Genomic DNA, 19,668 nt, shown 5'->3' with positions numbered 1-19,668 from the left:
GTCAGTGTTTCCAAACTAGTTTCATCAAGGTACATTAGGTCTGAGTTCAGTGGTTGAGAGACGAGGAGGAGGTAGGGAAGACACTTTTCCCAATCCTTTCAAAACAGAGGGCATTCTTCTTCACTTTTAAAAAAGTAATATCATCCTATTCTTCCTAAATGCAACCTTCCCCAGCCTGGTGTCCCCCAGATGTGTCACTGGCTGAGGATGATGAGACTTGTAGTCTGGTAATCCAGAGGTAGACAACTTGTGGGTCTCAGGATGTTAAGCACTGCAGCTCCATCAGCCCTAGACAGCATGGCCACTAGTGATGGACGATGGAGTTGCAGTCCAACAACATCTCGAGGGCCAAAAATCAGCTATTCCTGCTGTGGCCCAGTATTTTGACATATTAAGGGACTCACAACCGATTTCCTTCATGATTGTGCTACTAAGGCCACTGAGGTTACTTCCCAATAAATAGATTTAAGGATGCTGTGGCCTCAGCTTTGCTGTTTCATTGGCTAGATGGTGAAGAAATGTGTACTTTTTTGTTGGTGCCCCCAGCTGTTGAAGCAAAACGTTAAAGTAGAAGGGTGCAAATGAAAGACAGTTGTTATAGTTCCACCTGGAAGGCGAGTGCTTTTTTGTTAATACTTTGGTGAATGTAGTGTTTCTCCCTTAACACCCATACATGCAGGAGAACCTGAGCAGGTGAGCACTTGTAAAATAACCGAATGGCATTTTAGTGGCAGTATAGGAAGCCATAGTGTTTCTATCTAGCATCATCATGATGGCTTGGGTTCTGGGTTAACAGGGCACCTTTTCTCTAGCCCGTTGATCCAGTTTATGGTAACCAGATGTCTTAACTGACAATGTTTCCTTTAATTGACAGAACTTTTACACTTGGGCAGTCATCAGAATTAATAAAATAGTCAAGTATGACAGCAAAATTGGGACGGGAGGAGTATTTTTCTTCTCTTTTCATTTACCTTCATATTCCACTGAAAATTCTTTAATCCCAAAACACTGATTTTTTATTTCTCTATGTTAAAACATAAGAAGACAGGATAATACCTGCCAATCAAGCTATTATTCTTCCTTTCCTCCAGTAATTCCCAGCCATTGTCCATCATTTGTGTAAGGATATGGAGGATATGGAGAATAGAGAGTCTGTGTCTCTTTTAACACAAACTTGCACATATCCACTGAGAACTAAGTCCCATTAAGTTACTTCTAGACAAGTGGATATAGGATTGCAGCTTATGGCTCCCAATCACAATTCCTCCTTCTAAGAACAAGGCATATATCATGATTCTTTTGTATCTGTATCTTGTATTAACACATTGATCAGAATAGATTTGCTCTCTATGTTTGATAAACTAATTATATATATATTTATAGTATGTGCATTTTTATTGCCATCTTTTTGTAGTATTGTATCAGTGATTGTGAATTGCTCTGAACCTCTCAGACTGCTTCAGTTTGTAGGTGGTGCAGAAATGAATTAAATAAACAATTTTCACTTAAAAAGGAGCACAACTCGCTCCATAGTTCCCTATTTTAAAAAGAATAGCTAAAATGCAGGTTAATATTTGAACATAAATCCTATCAATGATTGTGGGTCATTGTAACAGACAAAAACTGTATGGGAGGAGATACCTTACATTTGAAATTGCAATGAAATAATTTTAGAGACTGAGGCGGGATCTGCACTAGATATTTTTACTGGCATTGCAATGCCTGACTCACTGGTATGTCATATGCTGATCACAGCAAACTGATCATGATATTTCTGGCACTGTATCTTGGTTTTCTTCAGACCAGTCAAATCACAATTTTTTTATATGTTGCTGTTTCCCCATGGTATATATTTCAGTGTGTGCTCAACTTGTGGAGCTATTCTGTGGCAAGGAGGTATAGCTTCAGCAAAGTAGTAGGCTGGGAGAGAATAGTGGTGCAATGAGGAAGCGTCCTATTAAAACAAAAAACAAAAACAAAACTGCTAGTACACTCATGTGGAGATGGGGATCTGTAAATAACACAAATCTCTCACATTGGTTCAAGTGCCTAGAGAGGTGGTGGCTCTCCTACACTAGAGACATTAAAACAGAAACTGGACAGCCATCTGAGTGGGATGGTGTAACGTGGTGTCCTGCAACAGCAGGGGTTGGATTCGATGGCCTTCATGGCCCCTTCCAATTCTTCTATGATTCTAAGTGCTAGGTGTGGAAACATTAGCTAAAACCACTCTTGCGTGCACTACAACTCAAGAAAGCAATCAGCTCTTCAATGGTGCTCACCCAGCATGTGACAGGGGCTGCCATAACTATCTGAAAACTTATTGATATGCATATTTTGGCTTTCTGGAAGGAGCTGTAAATTGCTTTAAAAAAAAAACCAAACAAAGCCTGCTCCTTCATACCAGTGAACTTGTGCATAATAGATCCAAAAATAAAAAAATAAACTTAAAGAATGCCATTTCCCAGTTTAGTTTACCCTGCAAGGCATTTTGCCTCCACCGCCCTATTTTTGCACACCTCTGCTCTTTCGGAGATAGCTATTAGTTTGACATGTGTTGTAAACAAAATAGAAAACCTTGTACATAATCCTAATAAATTTTAAAAAGGCAATTTAGGGTTGCAGATGTTCAGTATTTCTTATCATCTGGCTCCATTTCATTAAAAAAAAGAGCCAGAGTAAAACATAAACCTTCTTATAGTCTGTCCGTGTGCATTCATTGCACATAGAACTTTGCTAATGAATTTTTTAAAAAAATGCTTGGACATGGTCTTTCTTTGTTTTTAAAATAGAAATGGCAGCATTTTCATGGCCACAAGGAGACAGGCGAGTATCTTCATGAAATTCTCACAGCTTTATAGATACTGATAGTTTCCAAAGGCCCAAGGGTGATCTTTTCTTTTCATATCTCTTCTTATTCATTCATCCATCCACCCTATTTTTATGCTGCCTTTCTAGACTAACTGGGGCAGCTTAAAAATAGTCCAGAGCATAAAAAAACATAGTCAGATTTTTTAAAACACCACAAAACAGTAAAAGCTACATTAAAGCCATAACAACGAATTGGAAGATGGTGCTCATGGTATACCCCTGGCTGTTCCCCTCTACTAGAGGAGGGAGATGCTGTCCCATGAGCAATATAGAAGGAAGACTCTATGGCCATCTTCTGCAATGGACTGTCCTTCATCTTGGCAGCAAAATGTCTTGAGCCTGCCTTGGTTGTAGGGCAAGGACATGGAGGGAGGGCAGCCAGGCTCCCACCCCCACCCCAGCTGAGGCATAATTCACAGATGTCCAACATTCATTTATTATTTTCTATTAAAACACCAAAACACCAGTTCTGCAGCCTTTGTACCTTCCCACTCCGCACCCTCCCACAAGGCTAAATAGGCAGGCACTATTCAGCCCCTTCTTTTTCCAAGAAACTATCTTGCTTTGTTTAGGAAAACAGAGCTATACAATTGGACAACAAAGTAAGAGTGACATAACCATGGTTTGGAGAAGGAACTTCCTGGTTCATTTTGTAGGCCCTGGGCAGAGGGAGGCCTTCTTGAGCGGAATGTTATTGCTACCTCAAAAAAAATAAAAATAAAAAAATAAAAAAAATAAAAAAATTCAGATTTCCAGCATGTTAGCATACCTGTGTGACTGGATAGTAGTGTGTCTACTGTTGAACCAAAGACAGTTTTAAAAGGGTTTTTTTTACCCTCCTGAGTTAGAAAACATTAAAAAGATTACCTTGCCAATGGATAAAATATAACAGCATTATACATGTGAAGGGAGGATGGGTACCCTAATTCCCAGCAGTGTAGGAAGAGATGAAAAATTGCTTGGATTGAACACAATTCCAGCAAGACAGACTTCCTGAGATGGCCAGAAACCCTAAACAGTAGCAATGACCAAAAGGTTTAACTGGATTTTTTTAAAAAAATGCATTTAGTCACACTATTTCTCTTTGTTTGAAAAAAGGAAAAGGGGAAAGGGGATAAAATATAAAAGAAATAGCGGAATATTTGGAACCAGTGCGCACAGGGCAACAACAAAACAATTAAACCTGCCTAAACATGCCAAGAGCATGGACCTTCCATAGAACAATCAAAACCATGCAACAGAGAGCACTGTTGTTATCTGGAGTCCATGTGTGTTCTTGTCTCCTTACAGGGGAATACAGGAAAGAATGGGAAATTGGCTGCTGTGCAGGTGCAGGCCACAAGGAAACAAGAAAAAGAATAGATAATTTTTGCCATAGGTTGAAGGAAGTTATTTATCAAGTCTGCTTATTGAGCAAGAATGGAAGGATGAGCCTAGTATGCAAGTTATTTGGAAGCCAGGTGTGCACAACATGCCAGACCTGGTGCTCAGCCATTACTCTTGCCACGTTTGACTGAAATGGTGCACTGAGTTCTACATGCATAGACTTTGTTCCTGTCCACCATGTCCCGCAAGTGGAAAAAATTCCTGTGAACACTAATGGAAAGCCAGAGATGGGGGGAATTGAGCTGGGTAACACAGTTTGAAAGGCAAGGCATGGTTTGGGAACAAAGGATATCTCTGGAAGCAGGGAGAGGGCAACAGAGAATTCAAAACTGGACAACAAGAGACCTTTGGGGTGTAGTAAAATAGGAAGAAAGCAGAAACTGGACTATTGCTTTGTTGAAATGAGTGTATTCAGGAACCTATCCGGTTTGCAGGAACAGGAGGCATATTTTCCTCAAATGCAGAATGAAGTCTGTATTTCAATGGAGGCTGAAACATTCACTCACCTGAGAAGATGCAATTTGTCATATAGTTATCAATATATCTATATATCACCAATTTGTCATATAAATAGTAACTCAGGAAATACTTTATGCATCTGACAAAGTAGACCATCAACGCATGTGCCATAACACATAAAGACTGCAAGGTACTGCAAGACTCTTCCCCCACCCCCCCTTCCCCTTTTTTTCTTTTGGTCTTGCTGTTCTAAGGCTGATTTACACAGAATGATTTTGCTTGCATCTAGGATGAAAAGACAAATTCATGAAGCAAGTGTATGTTTCTCCACACCCCCTCACCCATCTTATTTTGTCCCTATGTAATAATATAGGCATTTCATGTGCACTCCTAATACTGAAGCCATTTTGTAAAATAGCACTTTTCCAAGCAGGGTGCTACATATCCTTTTCCTATTATCTATTTTAATTTCAGCCACATCCATAAAAATGTAAATAAAGTTTCATTTGCATCTATCAAGCCTTACCAGTCTTTCCCTTCCATCTTCCCCCACTTCATTCTATGGCACTCACCCTGATACCAGTGAAATTTGCCTCTTGCAGTGATAGCAGTTCTGCTACTCATAAACTGCAACAAAGGCTCAAAATGCATCATCCATAGCACACAAGAGTGATTTGAAAAAGTGAGAATACATCAAAGCAGTGAAGAGATGCTATGAAGTAAACTATTACATCTTGTTGCAGGAGACTATCTAAATTCAGATAGTTTGTGTGTTTCTACAGTACAGGAATTCGGTGCTTTTTAACCTTCTGTATATGTCCATTAGAACAATCACTCTGGATCTGCAGGAAATTATCACTTCTTCTTTCACAGAGTAACAGCTGATATTAGTTTTGTCACAGCATTCTTCTCTTCACATAAGCATGGTTCCTCTCTCTCTCTCTCTCTCTCTCTCTCTCTCAGATATATATTTTAAACATGTCAAGTTTCTCTAACATTGAGAAGGGATGCCTCTAGGCAGAAAGCCACAGATTCATTCATCACTTGCTCTGTGGTTTCAGTCTACGCCCTACATTAATCATTCAACACATGAGAAAAAATATTTTAAAACTATTTGGAAATAAAGATGCACAGCCTTAAACTCAATAATACTACAAGTCTGTCTTTGATAGGAAGCCTTATGGAATGCCTGTTGTCCCCAAACAGAAGATTATAAACTATATCTGTAGACTTCAGTAATAATTTTTATCCTTATGTGGCATTTTCTTATTCTATTTTTCTTGTTTTTTCTTGTGTTCCCCATCCATGTACACATGTTTTTGTATAATGTTGTCATTTGTCTTATTCACCTGGTGACACACATGGGATGTTTTGTACTTCAGTTTTTATTGTGTGGATCAGTAAATGCATTATCTCATCCCCTTGATCTGTATTTTACACCTCAGTACAACTGTAATATCTTTCTTTTGTTTACTGCTGAACCAATCTACTGCTATGTAATCATTCTTTAGAGTTTTTACAGATTAATTTTCTTTCATTCATTTTTGAAACAAACATTTGATCGCAGATGTTGTTTTATGACCATCACACGAGGTAATATGGGGTTTGAGTCTCTACTCCTGGTACACAGTGGTCCTGATCCAAATCAGGGCTGTACCTGCCTACGCAAGAGTAAATCAAAAGCTAACATTCTACTACATGCCATATGACTGGTGTTATCTGTAATTTCGCTCTAAGCTATTGAGATGGAGGATGACTGCGTTTTGTTTGCATCTCAGAGCAGAGGTAAAAGAAGCATGGGGAGGTAACACTGTTCTCTGTCTCCCCCATCATTTATGCTGCAAGGTGGATGCTTTTATGAGCAGTGGGAAAGATAGCCCTGCCTTCCATCACACTGAATAATGGGGAGACCCTTCTCCCCTTCCATCTCTGGAGCAGCAGTGCTGCAGCTTTCTTCCAGTGCTACCCCAAAACTGAGTGTGGCAGGAAGAAAGGAAATGCCCAGTCCTTACCTGCATCTCTGCTCTACCTGTGCTATCACTTCGGTGCAGTCAGTGAGTGAGTTACAATCCCGGAGAGCTTCAATCACCTCTCCATAGCCCTGCCCACCACTTTGTTTACGCCAAGCACAATTATTTATATTCAATGATTTATTTAAGTAACTAGAATCCAACAGCAAATCTTCCCTCGTTTTCATTTCTGCACAGGCCACATATAGCTGGTGCCTATATATTTCCCAAACATATTTGCCTTCTATAGTAGATATCAAGAGCCAGAATATGGTGAGACAGGAGAAAATTAGTGGAACCTGAAGGACTGTTTTGAGATTCTAGATAGCACCAAGCATGGCCAGTACAGCTTGCAGGCACATGGACCCTGACTGGGACATCATGAAAAAACCTCTGGCAGATGAGAGCCACACCTCTCCTGGTACCTCCAGCCAAGGGGGACCTGTGTGTAAGGTCTCGGTATGAGAAAGAAACTATAGTGACAGCAAAGTTTTTGAAGGGAAGACTGAGAAAGAGGCTTGAGCTCTTGCAAGTGTCTTTTGGGGAATGCCTCTATCTGGAGCTCTAATGGGGGCAGTTCCAGCTGTGCTCGACCTGTCTATTTTTGGAAGCACATTCAGATATCACAAGATATCTTAAATCTTTTTGTGATGAAGAAGCAACCCATGTAAGCACTGGACTCCTGCTACTAGACTACCTGGGGAAGTAGGGTGAACATAATTATGAGATTGGTGTTACTTTCCTTCATTGTTTATTTAATTTGTAAGTTGGTCAGTAGCAAATGTTCTCAGGGTATGTTACAGAAGCTGAAAAAACACAACATAACACAACAGCACACAGGAATGTGTGTGTGTGTGTGTGTGTAAAGATAAGCACAAACTCTAAACTCTAAAACACCCAGGAGAAAAGAAAGGTCTTCAGCTGTCATCAAGAAAATAAAACCAGCTGCCAGGTGAACTTTTTTTGGGGAGAACATTTCATAAGTGAGGTACCATGATCGAAAAGGTCCTCCACTCTTATGCTACCTATCTAACTTTATTTGGTGGAGGTACTTGGAGGAGGGCTCCTGAAGATGGCCTGAAGGTCCCATAGAGATACATATGGGATTAGATGCCGATTTGGAATATCTTTCCATCTATCTATCATATCAAATGTATAAACAGCCCTTCATCACATCAAAATGTGGTCCTAGATACCATGGTCCTTATCATTTAGCACTTTCAGAGTGAGGCCAAATTCTATTTCAAAGAAGCAATTTGAGACCACATTCCAATGGGAAGGGGCACAGGCAAAAATGCTGCAGCCAAAATGCAAAAAGGATATGCATAATTTAGCTTAAAGCTATTCTTCCAGAGATAATTCTTTTTTAGAATTTGGGGAAATGCATGAAAGAGAGGAAACCACCAAACCAGAAGTATCCAGATGGAAGTGCATGGGATCAGGGAAAGGGGGTGATGCCACTGGAGCACCCCAGAAAGGATTAATTTAGTTCTCTGGTCTGTGGTTCTGCAGCCATGCTGTAAGAGGTGGGTAACTGGATGACCTCCAGATATTATGGACTTTAATTCCCATAGTCCTTTATTATTAGCCCTGCCTGGTGTAATCCAAAACATCTGAAGAGGACCAGTTTGTCTACTCCCGCTAAGAAATGTTGGGTTGCAATGCAGTGACAAAAACTTTGTTAGTAAGACATTAATAAACATGAAATATTCTGCTTGTAAATGTTGTAATTCTACAAATTAAGAGAAGAAAGGAGGAGGAGAATATGCTAAGCATGTAGGTGTTGATTACAATTTTTCTAAATAAGGTCTAGAAACTTTCTTTGTTGTAGTAAAATTGAACACCTCTTGGATCAGCAGATGAATACCAACTGCACATCTTTTGAAGGGTCTGAGAAAGAGCTTTAGGTCCACAAAAGAAAACACCAATACTGCCACTGTCAAGAAAATCAAGAGAACAATTAAATTTTTAAGATTCTAAATGCATTTCTTTAAAAGGAAAACCCCAAACATGATCACTGTAACCCAAATTCCTCTTTTTCAGAAAATCAGGAGTTATGGGCACCTATGCAGGGTGGTCAGTGATGGTTTTGTGTAAGGTTTCTAGGTGCATAGTTCAGATGATTTTTCAGGAATTTTATTGTATTTAGCTATTTTTTCTCTTTAAAAATAGCATCCTTATTCCTCTACCTTTAGTTTTCTATACAAAAGATCAAAGCTGCTAACAGTGAATAAGCCTTCACCCCACAAAGAAAAATAAAGCAAAATAGCATGACAACACTGCATCTACAGCCAACAAGCAGTGGAGACCTGCACCCATCAGCAAGAACAAAACAAAACAATACATAATAAATAACAAAACAAAATGATTAACAATCTTCTTCCGACAGAGTCCTCCAGGAGAATCTCATCTTTGCAAGGTGATGGAACAGATATTATGATGCTGATCACCTGAGCCTTGAGAGCAGCCTTAGAGACCCTGCTCAGAGACCTGCATCCAGGTCTTTTAGAGTTTTAAGACAGGGCCTTTTCCATGGTGCCTCCATTTTTGTAGAATTCCTTCCCAAGGAAGATACATATCACCCCATTTTTGTCCATTTTTATGCTTCTTGCCTGTTTCAATCTATTCTAATAAAAATGGTGCTGTGGGGTAGATTCTGAAAATGGTTTCAAACTTCTGCTGATTCTCTTGCTGACATTATTTAATTCATAATAGGAATATTTTATGCATTTCTTCTGTTCTTTTTTTCTGTTCTGTATGTGTTGCCATAGATAGGCATTTTATAGTCTTTTTGCTCCTGCAGCGGGACTTTCTTTTCCATGTGCTTCTCAAAACATGGAATTTTGGGAGCATGTGCAGAGAGGAGGATGCAGAGGGGAGAAACAATCACCACTTAGCCTTCTATTGACAAAGGCATTCCAGTGGAAGAGATTAAACCAGGGGTCTCAAACTCGCGGCCTGCAGGCCAATTGCCGACGGGCAGGGCACGGGGGAGGGGCCCTGCGGCTTTCAAAGCGCTGGTGGCGCCCGGGCCGGCCTCCAGGAGCGACGCGGGATGAGCGGCCCACCACCACCGCGGTGGTGGAATACTGGATGCGGCCCAGCCTCACCCAGACTCTACTTCCAGCGGCCCCCAGGTAAGCTGAGTTTGAGACCCCTGGATTAAATAGATGCAGCCTTCCATCACAACTTTCCCACACAGAGGGATTCCAGAGATTGTGATGGCTATACATTAATGCATATAATGCCCCAGCTATGCTGGGATGTATTTATTCTTAAGAACATATAACAATACATGATGTCTACTTTATCCTACCCCTGAGAAAAGGAAGGGTTGTGTGACAAAAAGTACAGCTAGCCTCATGACCATTATTTGGGGGATGCTTAGAAGGACACTGAATGGCAAAAGGATGGAGTTTTGAGGATAAAGCTTCTACAGTTTTATCAGCCTGCCCCATTCATGAATGCTTACTAGATTTTGCCCATCTCTGATATAAACCTTTCCTGAGGTTGTCTTCCTGAGCACACTTATTTTGAAATGAACTCAGTGGGGAACTTCTTCTCTGGAAACATGCTTAAGATTGCACTGCATTTCCTCCTCCTCTTCTTTTTTTTTTTTTAAAGATATCTGTTCTCTTCTCCATCCACTTATTTTTTTGCCAGTGAGTCAGTAAATATGGGGCCCTGCTAAGAAATCACACAGATTTTTATCTTTCTTCTGGTCAATGAAGTCAAAATAAGTTGCAATGATTGTTTCAGGGGCTTCTGGGAACAAAGAAGATTCTCTAAGCCTTTCCTTATGAAAACTCTGGATTTCAACTTAGACCTTTCAAGCTGAGATGAACTAATAACATAAGAGCATTGTCTTTAGATCCACAGCCAATTATGCTAGGGAACAAACACATCTTTGACATCATAAGAAAAAGGCCTCACTGTTTATCTCTTTAATAACCATTTTCAAGGGAAATTAATGTTACTTTGTCCTTTGTGCTCAACAATAATTGGATTGTGCCTTTCAATTATAGCTGGACAAATGCCAAGATATTGAAATACTTCTAAATATTAGATTTTCTGGTCCAAAAATTAGATTCTATTGGCATTGTCTATCCAAGATTTCTTCATTTAAAGCTTTATTACACATTAAGATGCTCTCCACATAAGAATTCAACTTAAATTATTTTTAAAAGGGTCACTTTTAAAGAGATACAGACTTCCTTCCGTACCTTGCACACTAGAAAAAACTAATCAAAATGATGTTAGTAGCTAATTTGCCTTACCTGGGATGATTTTCTGCTATTTGTTTAAATTCAGTGTCCCAGTTTGGTCGTCCATAGAAGGTCTTCTGTCTCAAGCCAGTAATTACATCCACCTTTTCATCATGATGTAGGGCAATGTGAGCAGCCTAGATTGTAGTGAACCAAAGGTCATTACTTCAGAATCATCATGTTGAGGCATCCCATTAGAATCAACAAGGAGAGGCTATAATGCTTTGAGATGTAAATTAGAAGATTAAATATGTTTAGTTTAGCCCTTTAAATCCACAGTTTTAATGTTTGAACTATATTTAATGTTCTCATTTTTATTGTTACACAGTTTTACTGTTTAAAATTATTATGCATACCTTATCTTACTAGACAAGGCAGTATATACATCTTTAAAATATGCAGATACATAAATATAGATACCAGAAGCACACAAATGGTTGTATCCAAATCAACTTGCCTTCCACAGGGCTGGCAAAAGCAGGCTTTCCCATGACTCCTCTCTCTGGCAGCTTCCTTGGCCTCTGAAAAGTCTCCTTTAAAGGACTGGAAGGCCTTGTGAAATGGTATGGGCAGTGACATGAAGTGGGGAGCAGGCGATCCTGAAAGCAGGGTCACCTCCATCTGACTGTCAAGGACTTCCAGGGAGGAGAGGGCAGGGAAGTCAGCTTCTGACAGTCCGATTTCATACATTTTGATATGAAGTTATCCTAATGAATCATCTACATAGCCTTAGGCCTCTACATTTGTTAAGATATGGGAGACACAGTTGTCACAATTTTGCACATCCTGGGAATGACATAGTTTATGTAAGCAGTATCCCATAGAGATCCCACTCAGGCCAGAATAAAACATAGTGAATCAGAGAATCAGAATAGTAGAGTGGGGCCATGAAGGCCATTGAGTTCAACCCGCTGATGTTGCAGGACACCACATTACAGCATCCCACTCAGATGGCTGCCCAGTTTCTTTTTGAATGTCTCCAGTGTGGGAGAGCCCACCACCTCTCTAGGCAGCTGGTTCCACTGTTGTATTGCTCTGACAGTGAGGAAGCTTTTCCTGATGTGCAGCCTGAATCTGGGTTGTCACAATTTGACTAGATTATTCCGTGTCCTGCACTCTGGTATCAGCAAGAAGAGATCTTGACCTTCCTCTTTGTGACAGCCTTTGAGGTACTTTCAGAGGGATATCATGTCCCCCCTCAGTCTTCTCTTCTCAGGGCTGAACACACCCAGTTCTCCCAGTCTCTCCTTATAGGGCAGTGTTTCCAAACCCTGGGTCATATTTGTTGCCCTCCGCTGGACCCTTTCTAATTTACCTGCATCTTTCTTAAATCTTTGTGCCCAGCACTGGACATAGTATTCCAGGAGAGGTCTGACTAGTGAGGAGCTAGCATGGCAACTCCCCACGTGATCAAGGAGAACCATATGGACAGCCCACCGCACAGGTCAGCCCTCCCTAGCCTGATTCCTTCCATATGTGGCCAGTGGCTCTGAGTGATGGGAGATGTAGTCCAACACATTTTTTCAGATTGAGGAAAACAAGGGTACAATATAAAATTTAATCTACAGCACCCACTCGGAGTCAGCTGTAAAAGGTGGAGGACACTGCCCAATATCCCTTCTCAAATATCGGTTGCGCCTTCCTTTCTCTGTCTTTCCCCGCAGTGTTGGCCCGTTCACTTTTCCTGTCTCCAACTGTACATCCACACCTTAATCTTTCATTGCATTCCTGTAATGTGTATTTATTAATATTGCAAGAAGCCCAGCATGGCCATATAGATAGACTAGAACACATGAAAATACTAAGTCTAAAATTACAAATACACAGTGAAATACAATAAAAGTATCACCAGGACACCAGAGAATGGATCACTTGTATGTCTGTGCTAAAAGCTCAAGGCTCTGCCCTGTGTGGCAGCCCACATTCCTCAAGGGCATCCCAAATAAAACCTTCCCGGCTGATCTAAATCTTATGCATGCACATGTGTTTCTTCAGCAGCCCAAGCAGAAGCGGAAGCAGAAGCTGGTGCCCTCCCTGATCGTTAGCCAAATAAAGAACAGGTTCCATTGGTGTTCAGGTTACTCTGGAGGCAGCTCCCAATGTCTCCCTGTTACCTGCAATGGGAGTGGCCAACTTTTTCTGCTCTTGTCAGTCAGTCCCCCTAGCTAGTGCACAGGGCTTGCTGCAGCAGTGACCAAGATAGCACAGTAATACAGAAAGTGATTGCAATGGGCTGGGGCTACTGGCAATAAACTGAAGCAAGGCGAAGGCAGCAAAGGAGATGAGCTGAAGCAAAAAACGCCAGGGGAGCGGGTTCAGGTCTGGGTGCTCGTGCAGCTACTGAGGACCTTGGTGCCAAGGGATTCAGCAGCCATCCACTTGGAATGGATACTTTCCAAAGACAAATGTAACAACATTTCACTTTAAGGAAGCGATGCTTTATGCGATTAAGCATTCATTTGATTACTGTTCCTTAGACTGCAGTCCTGGAAAAGTAAGATTCAGTAACTGAGCCCCATAAGATTTCATTTGTACCTGACTTTCATCCCAGCTGGTAAGAAATATGTGATAGCTTAGAAAATGGGCTTTCCCTTTCTTAGCCATTTGCGCTTCCAGCAAGCACAGGAGATCAGCAAACCACTCAAAGGCAGATGGATCTCGGCAAATCCAATAGAAATAAACCTGTCAAGGGAAACTAAAACAATTCAACAAAGTGCAAGCTTTCGTCGGGCGTCCTATATGGCTCTTAAATTATTTATTTGAAGATAAGTGACTAATCTTATAGCCAGCCACTGTGCTCAGGTGTAAATTTATACTTGATTTTATATCCAGCATTGACAACATAGAGTTTGCTTGTTTTTTTAAAAAAAATAGTTCTGTACTCATTCATATATGATTTCAACTGATTTTTAAAAAAGAAATCACCATGACTACTCCTGAGAAGCTAAGAAAGCTTTTGGCCATAGAAATGAAATAAATAAATGAATAATATAAGATGCAGACACTCCACCCTGCTTGATCCCAACAGCTTCCAATGCAGTGACCAAGAGAGACCTGGCTGAAATATCCAGTAAGCCACAACACTCTGTGTGGGCTGGGCATTTGATGCAATACCTAGCAAATAAACCCAGGCTGAAATAGCCCTTAGCAGGGGAGGGCTAGGTACCTACAGGATCTGAGACTCTGGGCCACTGGGGGAGCAGGGCAGCGCAAGCACAACTTTGCATATGTTAAATTATATGTGCAAAAAGTGTGTATGCCCTTAAAAGAGTCTGTCTCCTAAGGACATCGTCATTTGTAAAAATGCATTTACGGGCAAGGGAGGGGAGAGATTTCCAAAAGGAAAAATAAAAAATAGGCAGAAAGATTCAATTGTTGAGGAGCACATGTGGACAAAAAGCCAGGGATCATCAGGGCCACTGTACCTTTATTCCAACAGGTAGACAGAAAATTGGTGGGGCAGGTGACCTCCCAGACATGTGGGGTTCTAAAGAAAAGATCTGGGGTTCCCACTCCAGTGGGCCCCCTTTAACACAACTTATGGATCTACCTTTTCTAGTTTCAGTTCTGCATTTCGATGGCAGCATTTATACCAAATAGATTTCAGAATGGATGCAAAAGGAGTGACTCCTATTCCTGCTGCGATGCACACACTAATTTGATACCAAAAGACATCTGTGACTGCAGCTCCAAAGGGTCCATCCACTGCTAGTCTGAAATGACATTCAATCTGATGTTATAAACCCATAATTGTCTGTGTTCTATTTTTAATAAATAATAATTTTGATAAATAATAAAGTTTTGTGAGTTTCTTTTTCTGGTATTCATGAAATCATTGTTTTAATATCTGGATTTTTTGTGGACTATCAATTTTTAAAGTAATAAGTTAAAATATAACACCTAGTGGGTCATTTTTTTGTTCTAAAAATTGATGATTCCATTGCCTTCCTTACAAAGGGGCACAGCTGAGCAGAGATTTAATATCAACACACACACTCAAAATAACATTTACAGTTTATTCAGACCAGCACAAGAGAGCAGGAAGGCCATATGAATAAGGGACCATTTAAGCATGCAATCACAATTTTAAAGATTTGGAAAATCTGATTAGTCACTTAATTGCATGGTCAATTTTAATGGGAGCATTTGCATATTTAATTATGATTTAGTAAAAAAAAGGCATCCTTTAAATAAAGTCTTTTCCTCTATCATGTGCAAAAATCAAAGTACAGAGAAACTGATTTAATTTGGGCATGTTCTTAATCGGTCTGAAAACTTCTTGCTATGTGGGGGAGGACAGAAAGATAGAATAGAATGGAATTGGAAACATTAGCATCTAATTTAATAAATATATTAATATGCCTGAGGTAAAAGGAGATTTGGAGATAAAACAAATTAGATCCAACCAAGGAAGGAATATTCATATAGAGAAGGAGGCTTCTGTTCTCACAAAGGATATGAATATAGACACACAATGCCATAAACATTACAATTGGACTGACTAGATTATTCCTTACTTATGAGAACAAGGATCCATCCACCTCTTCATCTGGAGCTTTACCTCCATCTAGCCGGGGACAGGCAAACCCAGTGGCCTCCAGACAACCCCTCACTCTTGGTCATGATGACTGGGGCTGATGAGAGCTGTGGATCATGGGTGCTGTCTACCACCTGCAGCCAGGACCAGCAAAAAACATTTTGCTGCCAGCAGTGAAGGATAAGATGTTGCCTTTGCTCCCATAAAAGCCGGCTGGATTTCAGCACTGCTGATGGGACAGAAATCTTCCTCTGCAACTGCAGACAGTTGGCTAGCGGGGAGGGTGCAGGGTAAGCCACGTGGCCCCTGTTGCTTGGTCCTCCACTCCCTGTCTTCTAAGTATCTGTGCCCGAAGTGGCCGCCTCACTGTAATGGTGGGGATGGCCCTGCAAGTGACTCGTGCGCAGTTCAGGTAGGATATTTCTCTAGGGCAATCCCAAATTTGTGGGATTACATGTGATTTACCAATACAAAGTAACAGGATTTAAACTGCAGGATTTGGATTGAATACAGTTTAATGATATTTTGGAGAAATCCAGAAAAGAAGGGATGGCTAATTGTCCAAAGGAAGATGCCTCATACCAACTCAGCCTATTTGCCCACCTCAACCAGCAGGGGCTACTCTGGCTAGCTGTGGCTTTGCTGGGTTCAGGCAGGGTTTCTTTGTACCACCTGAGACTTGTAACAGGAGAAGCTGCAGCCTGGACCAGGGTCCTCTGCATGTCAAGCACATTTTCTACCACTGGTCTCCACCCCTGGCCTGCACTAAAGATATGCTCATTTCTGTGAAGTTGGAGATATAGGAATAGCTGTCAGGGATTTCGTGTTGGCTAGCAAATTGAGTGTCTTGGACATCATGGAGAGATGCGTAAAAACTGGGATGCAATCAATGCAAGGACAGCATCCTGCACCCAGTGTTCTGTTAACATGTGGGCACTGTTTTATAGCAATTGGGTAGCAGGGAACCAACAGAGCTCTCAGTGTTACATTGTCTGCTGCACTGAGATGTGGCGCTGACCTGTCCTGTTTCCACTGTTGAAATAAGATTTGACTGCCAATTCAGTTGACTTCTGCACATTGAAATGAGAGGGGACCATTTTGATAACCCCTGACTCAGGCATCAACATGTTGTAATATTGATTACCTGACTCAAGTAGTCTCCATAGCCATGCCCTCAAGGAAATTAAATTTAAAAGCATACTCCATATCAGCAAACCACTTCTAGCACTTTTCTTCTCCACCAGGAGCAGCTGTGAAGTCAATGAGTCCTGATTGCCCATTTAAGACCGAGCTGCCCAAGGGCACTTAGCATTATACCAGGGATAGCTCAGAGTAAAAACATTGTTGCTGGGACAATGCACTTCCCCAGGTAAGCTCAGAGGGAACAGGAAAGCCTGAGGGGGGTGGCAGATGACATCAATAGTCCTGCTAATCAAAAAGTGAGACCTGGCCCCACTAGAACACTGGTGGCAGCTGTAAACAGATGTTTAACTCCTTCTTTCAGCCCTAGGACTTCGGCACGCTTTGTTTTGGCTGGATCATATCCACGTCAAATTATATTTAAAATCTTTTCTAAATAATATAATCTAAGTCATCTTTCTGAAGGAAAACATTAAGATAAGATATGCCTTTTCCTGCCAGTAAGACTGTGTATTTTACTACATCCATAATTATAATTTATATCCTCTTTTGATATGCAAAAAAGCATCACAAATCTTGAATTAATCAAAAATAAAATGACAAGTTTGAAACACTGCAATTAGTTATCAAACCTCGGCAGCTTCCAGGGCTCCTTAAAGGCTTTTCCCTCCGATCCAAAGGCACTGAAAAGGGCTTCTGTCCAGTCCCCAACAGACCTTATGTGGACACTGAAAAAGTCATCTTCAGGGGCGGACGTGAGAGTGAACGGGTGCCACTCCAGCTGCGACACAGCAGGGCACTGAAGAAAAATATACTGACCAGGCTTCATCTTAAAGCCACGTTTCTTCAGATGAAACTCCAGCACTCCAGAGGAATGAGACACCACCTAAGCCAGAGCAGAAAGACAGCCAGCCTACTATACTGGTTCTGTTTGACGGGGAATGCAAAACCAGGTGCCTGTGCAGGCTAGGGGAGCTTCCAATGAGACTGCCCCTGGCCCCTCAAAGGCATTCTTCAGTTCTCTCTATTCCTCCTTTATGGAGGGAAGAAGCAATAGGAAAACATGAGAAGGTTGCAAATGAAAGTCAAAGTCATCCAGATCCCATACAAAATTCTGTGAATATGCCAGGGAAACTGCATATTAAAACACATGCAAGCATCCTACAACCCATTTTGTGGCTTTCTCTTAGATAAGGATTTTTTTTTTTTTTTGGCTAAGAGGGTTGTATGGTTTAGCTTGGAATTATAAATTTTACCTTAAGCTATTCATTTTTATGGCATTGCTAGTTCTCATTTGTTATTATTATAGTGTTTTATAGTTTAAAAATGTTCTACTTACTTCTGTATTATAAATGCATGTGTTGGAAGCCTCCTTGTAAAAGTTTAGCCCTAAAGAGAGGCTGATAAATTCCCTAAATATATACAAAAGCAAGTACAGTGATGTTCTTCTAAAGGAACAGTCCAAGTTTAATGCCAGTTCAGCTGCAGGGATCTCCCGTTCTCCTTTTCCCTCCTTGCTTCTCCCAATATTGAGACTCCCAGCTCCTAATAAGCAGTGCTTCTTGGCTACAGTCCTATGCTTAACAATAAGCCAATGAGGCTTGCCGCCATACAGAAATCCATCGTGCTATGTGGGCTTGTTGAGGTTGACCACCTACCAGTCATGGTGGCAATATCCTACCTCCCATGTTGGAGGCAGGGTGCCGTTGTAGACCAGCTCCTGCAGAGCATGAGTTGCAGGGTGCTGTTATGCTCAGGTCCTACTGTTGTCTTCCCACTGAAGCATCTGGTTCACCATGGTGGGAACAGAATCTGGACTACATGGGCCTTTGGTCTGATCCACCAGGGATCTTCTTACATTCTTAAAGTTCATAAGAGATTATTCATAGAACTCATCAGCATGACTTGCTTTGCACTTATGCCATATCTACAATTTGGGAACCAATTAACCACATGTAACAGAAATCTGGTACTTATGTAATGACAACCAAAGTATGGGATCCTGATGAAGCAAGGGTTGCTGTTGAATAGTGCTAATACACAAACTCTGCACTATAGTTTAACTATGGACTGTTTGGTCATGCACAACTCAGGAGAAAGATCCCATGGTTTGTTGCTGGCTGTTAACGCTGGATTGTTCGTGGTTAATAACCCATAGTAAAACCATAGTACAGGGTTTGCACATAATGCCACCCATGATTTAACAGCTATACAAAACCCATACATATCCCAGACTCTGGGCTGTTGTTATGAGCAAGCCAGGCCATAGTGTGATCAAAAGGGTCCAAATTCAGGAATGGCCAATGAAACTGCTGGTGTCTGCTCCATGGTGTTAATTGGAAGAGAAGAAGTCTTGTGCTTACCCTTGGGCTTTGGGAACCAATCATGGTGGAAGTTGCCACAGCCAGCAGTTTGCTAGGTCAGAGTCACTAAATAGATTATCACCAGCAGCTGACATCAATGGTCTGTGCTCAAGATGGGGCAGCTATCTACTCAGCAACCATGCATTTGCATCCTCCATCTCCACTCCCTTCACCCAGGGGTAAAAGATAAGAGTGAGATACCCCTCCCTACTCTACAGTGATGGAGTGGCTGCCAGTGAGTGCACAAAGCAAATTGTTTACCAGCTGCCACTGCTCAAGTCCTACCTTGGCCATCATTTAACTGATATCTGCTCCTCAGTGGCTAAAATGATGCTACTGATTTGTAGACCTGATTATATGAAGAGAAGGATTCATCCGGAAGTCACATTATGTGGTCTTGTGAACTTCTTTGCCCCCTTTTCTCAGGTAATTCCACCAACAGGAGCAAGGGAGAAAAAGGACTAGCCACTCCAAAATGATCCTTGTTCTATCAACTGCTGCTCCAGCCAATTAGGGAAACCATTCAGTTGCTCAGCCCAGAATCATGTGATCCACTTGACATTAAACATGTAAATATCTAGCTACAATTTGCTCCGGGGTTCATAACTCCTTACTATTCGCAAAGCCCTGTGTATTTT

At 41.2% G+C, this 19,668-nt stretch overlaps 1 protein-coding gene across 1 annotated transcript in view; it reads right to left on the bottom strand.

The window, feature by feature from the left end:
* Positions 1 to 8,534: 8,534 nt before the first annotated feature.
* The window catches only part of NOX3 (NADPH oxidase 3), a 31,864-nt gene continuing 20,730 nt past the window's right edge, over positions 8,535 to 19,668 (bottom strand). Inside the window, exons 9-13 of the mRNA XM_044446123.1 lie at positions 17,300 to 17,553; positions 14,541 to 14,703; positions 13,526 to 13,672; positions 11,003 to 11,127; positions 8,535 to 8,661 (exon numbers count right to left, since the gene is read on the bottom strand). Of these exons, the coding sequence (XP_044302058.1) occupies positions 8,535 to 8,661; positions 11,003 to 11,127; positions 13,526 to 13,672; positions 14,541 to 14,703; positions 17,300 to 17,553 (816 nt within the window). The remainder of the gene's footprint in view (positions 8,662 to 11,002; positions 11,128 to 13,525; positions 13,673 to 14,540; positions 14,704 to 17,299; positions 17,554 to 19,668) is intronic.

This window comes from Varanus komodoensis, unplaced genomic scaffold (assembly GCF_004798865.1).
Source record: "Varanus komodoensis strain SLA01 unplaced genomic scaffold, ASM479886v1 scaffold1, whole genome shotgun sequence".
NCBI classification, from domain to species: Eukaryota; Metazoa; Chordata; class Lepidosauria; order Squamata; family Varanidae; genus Varanus; species Varanus komodoensis.
This window is presented reverse-complemented; position numbering and strand designations above follow the sequence as displayed.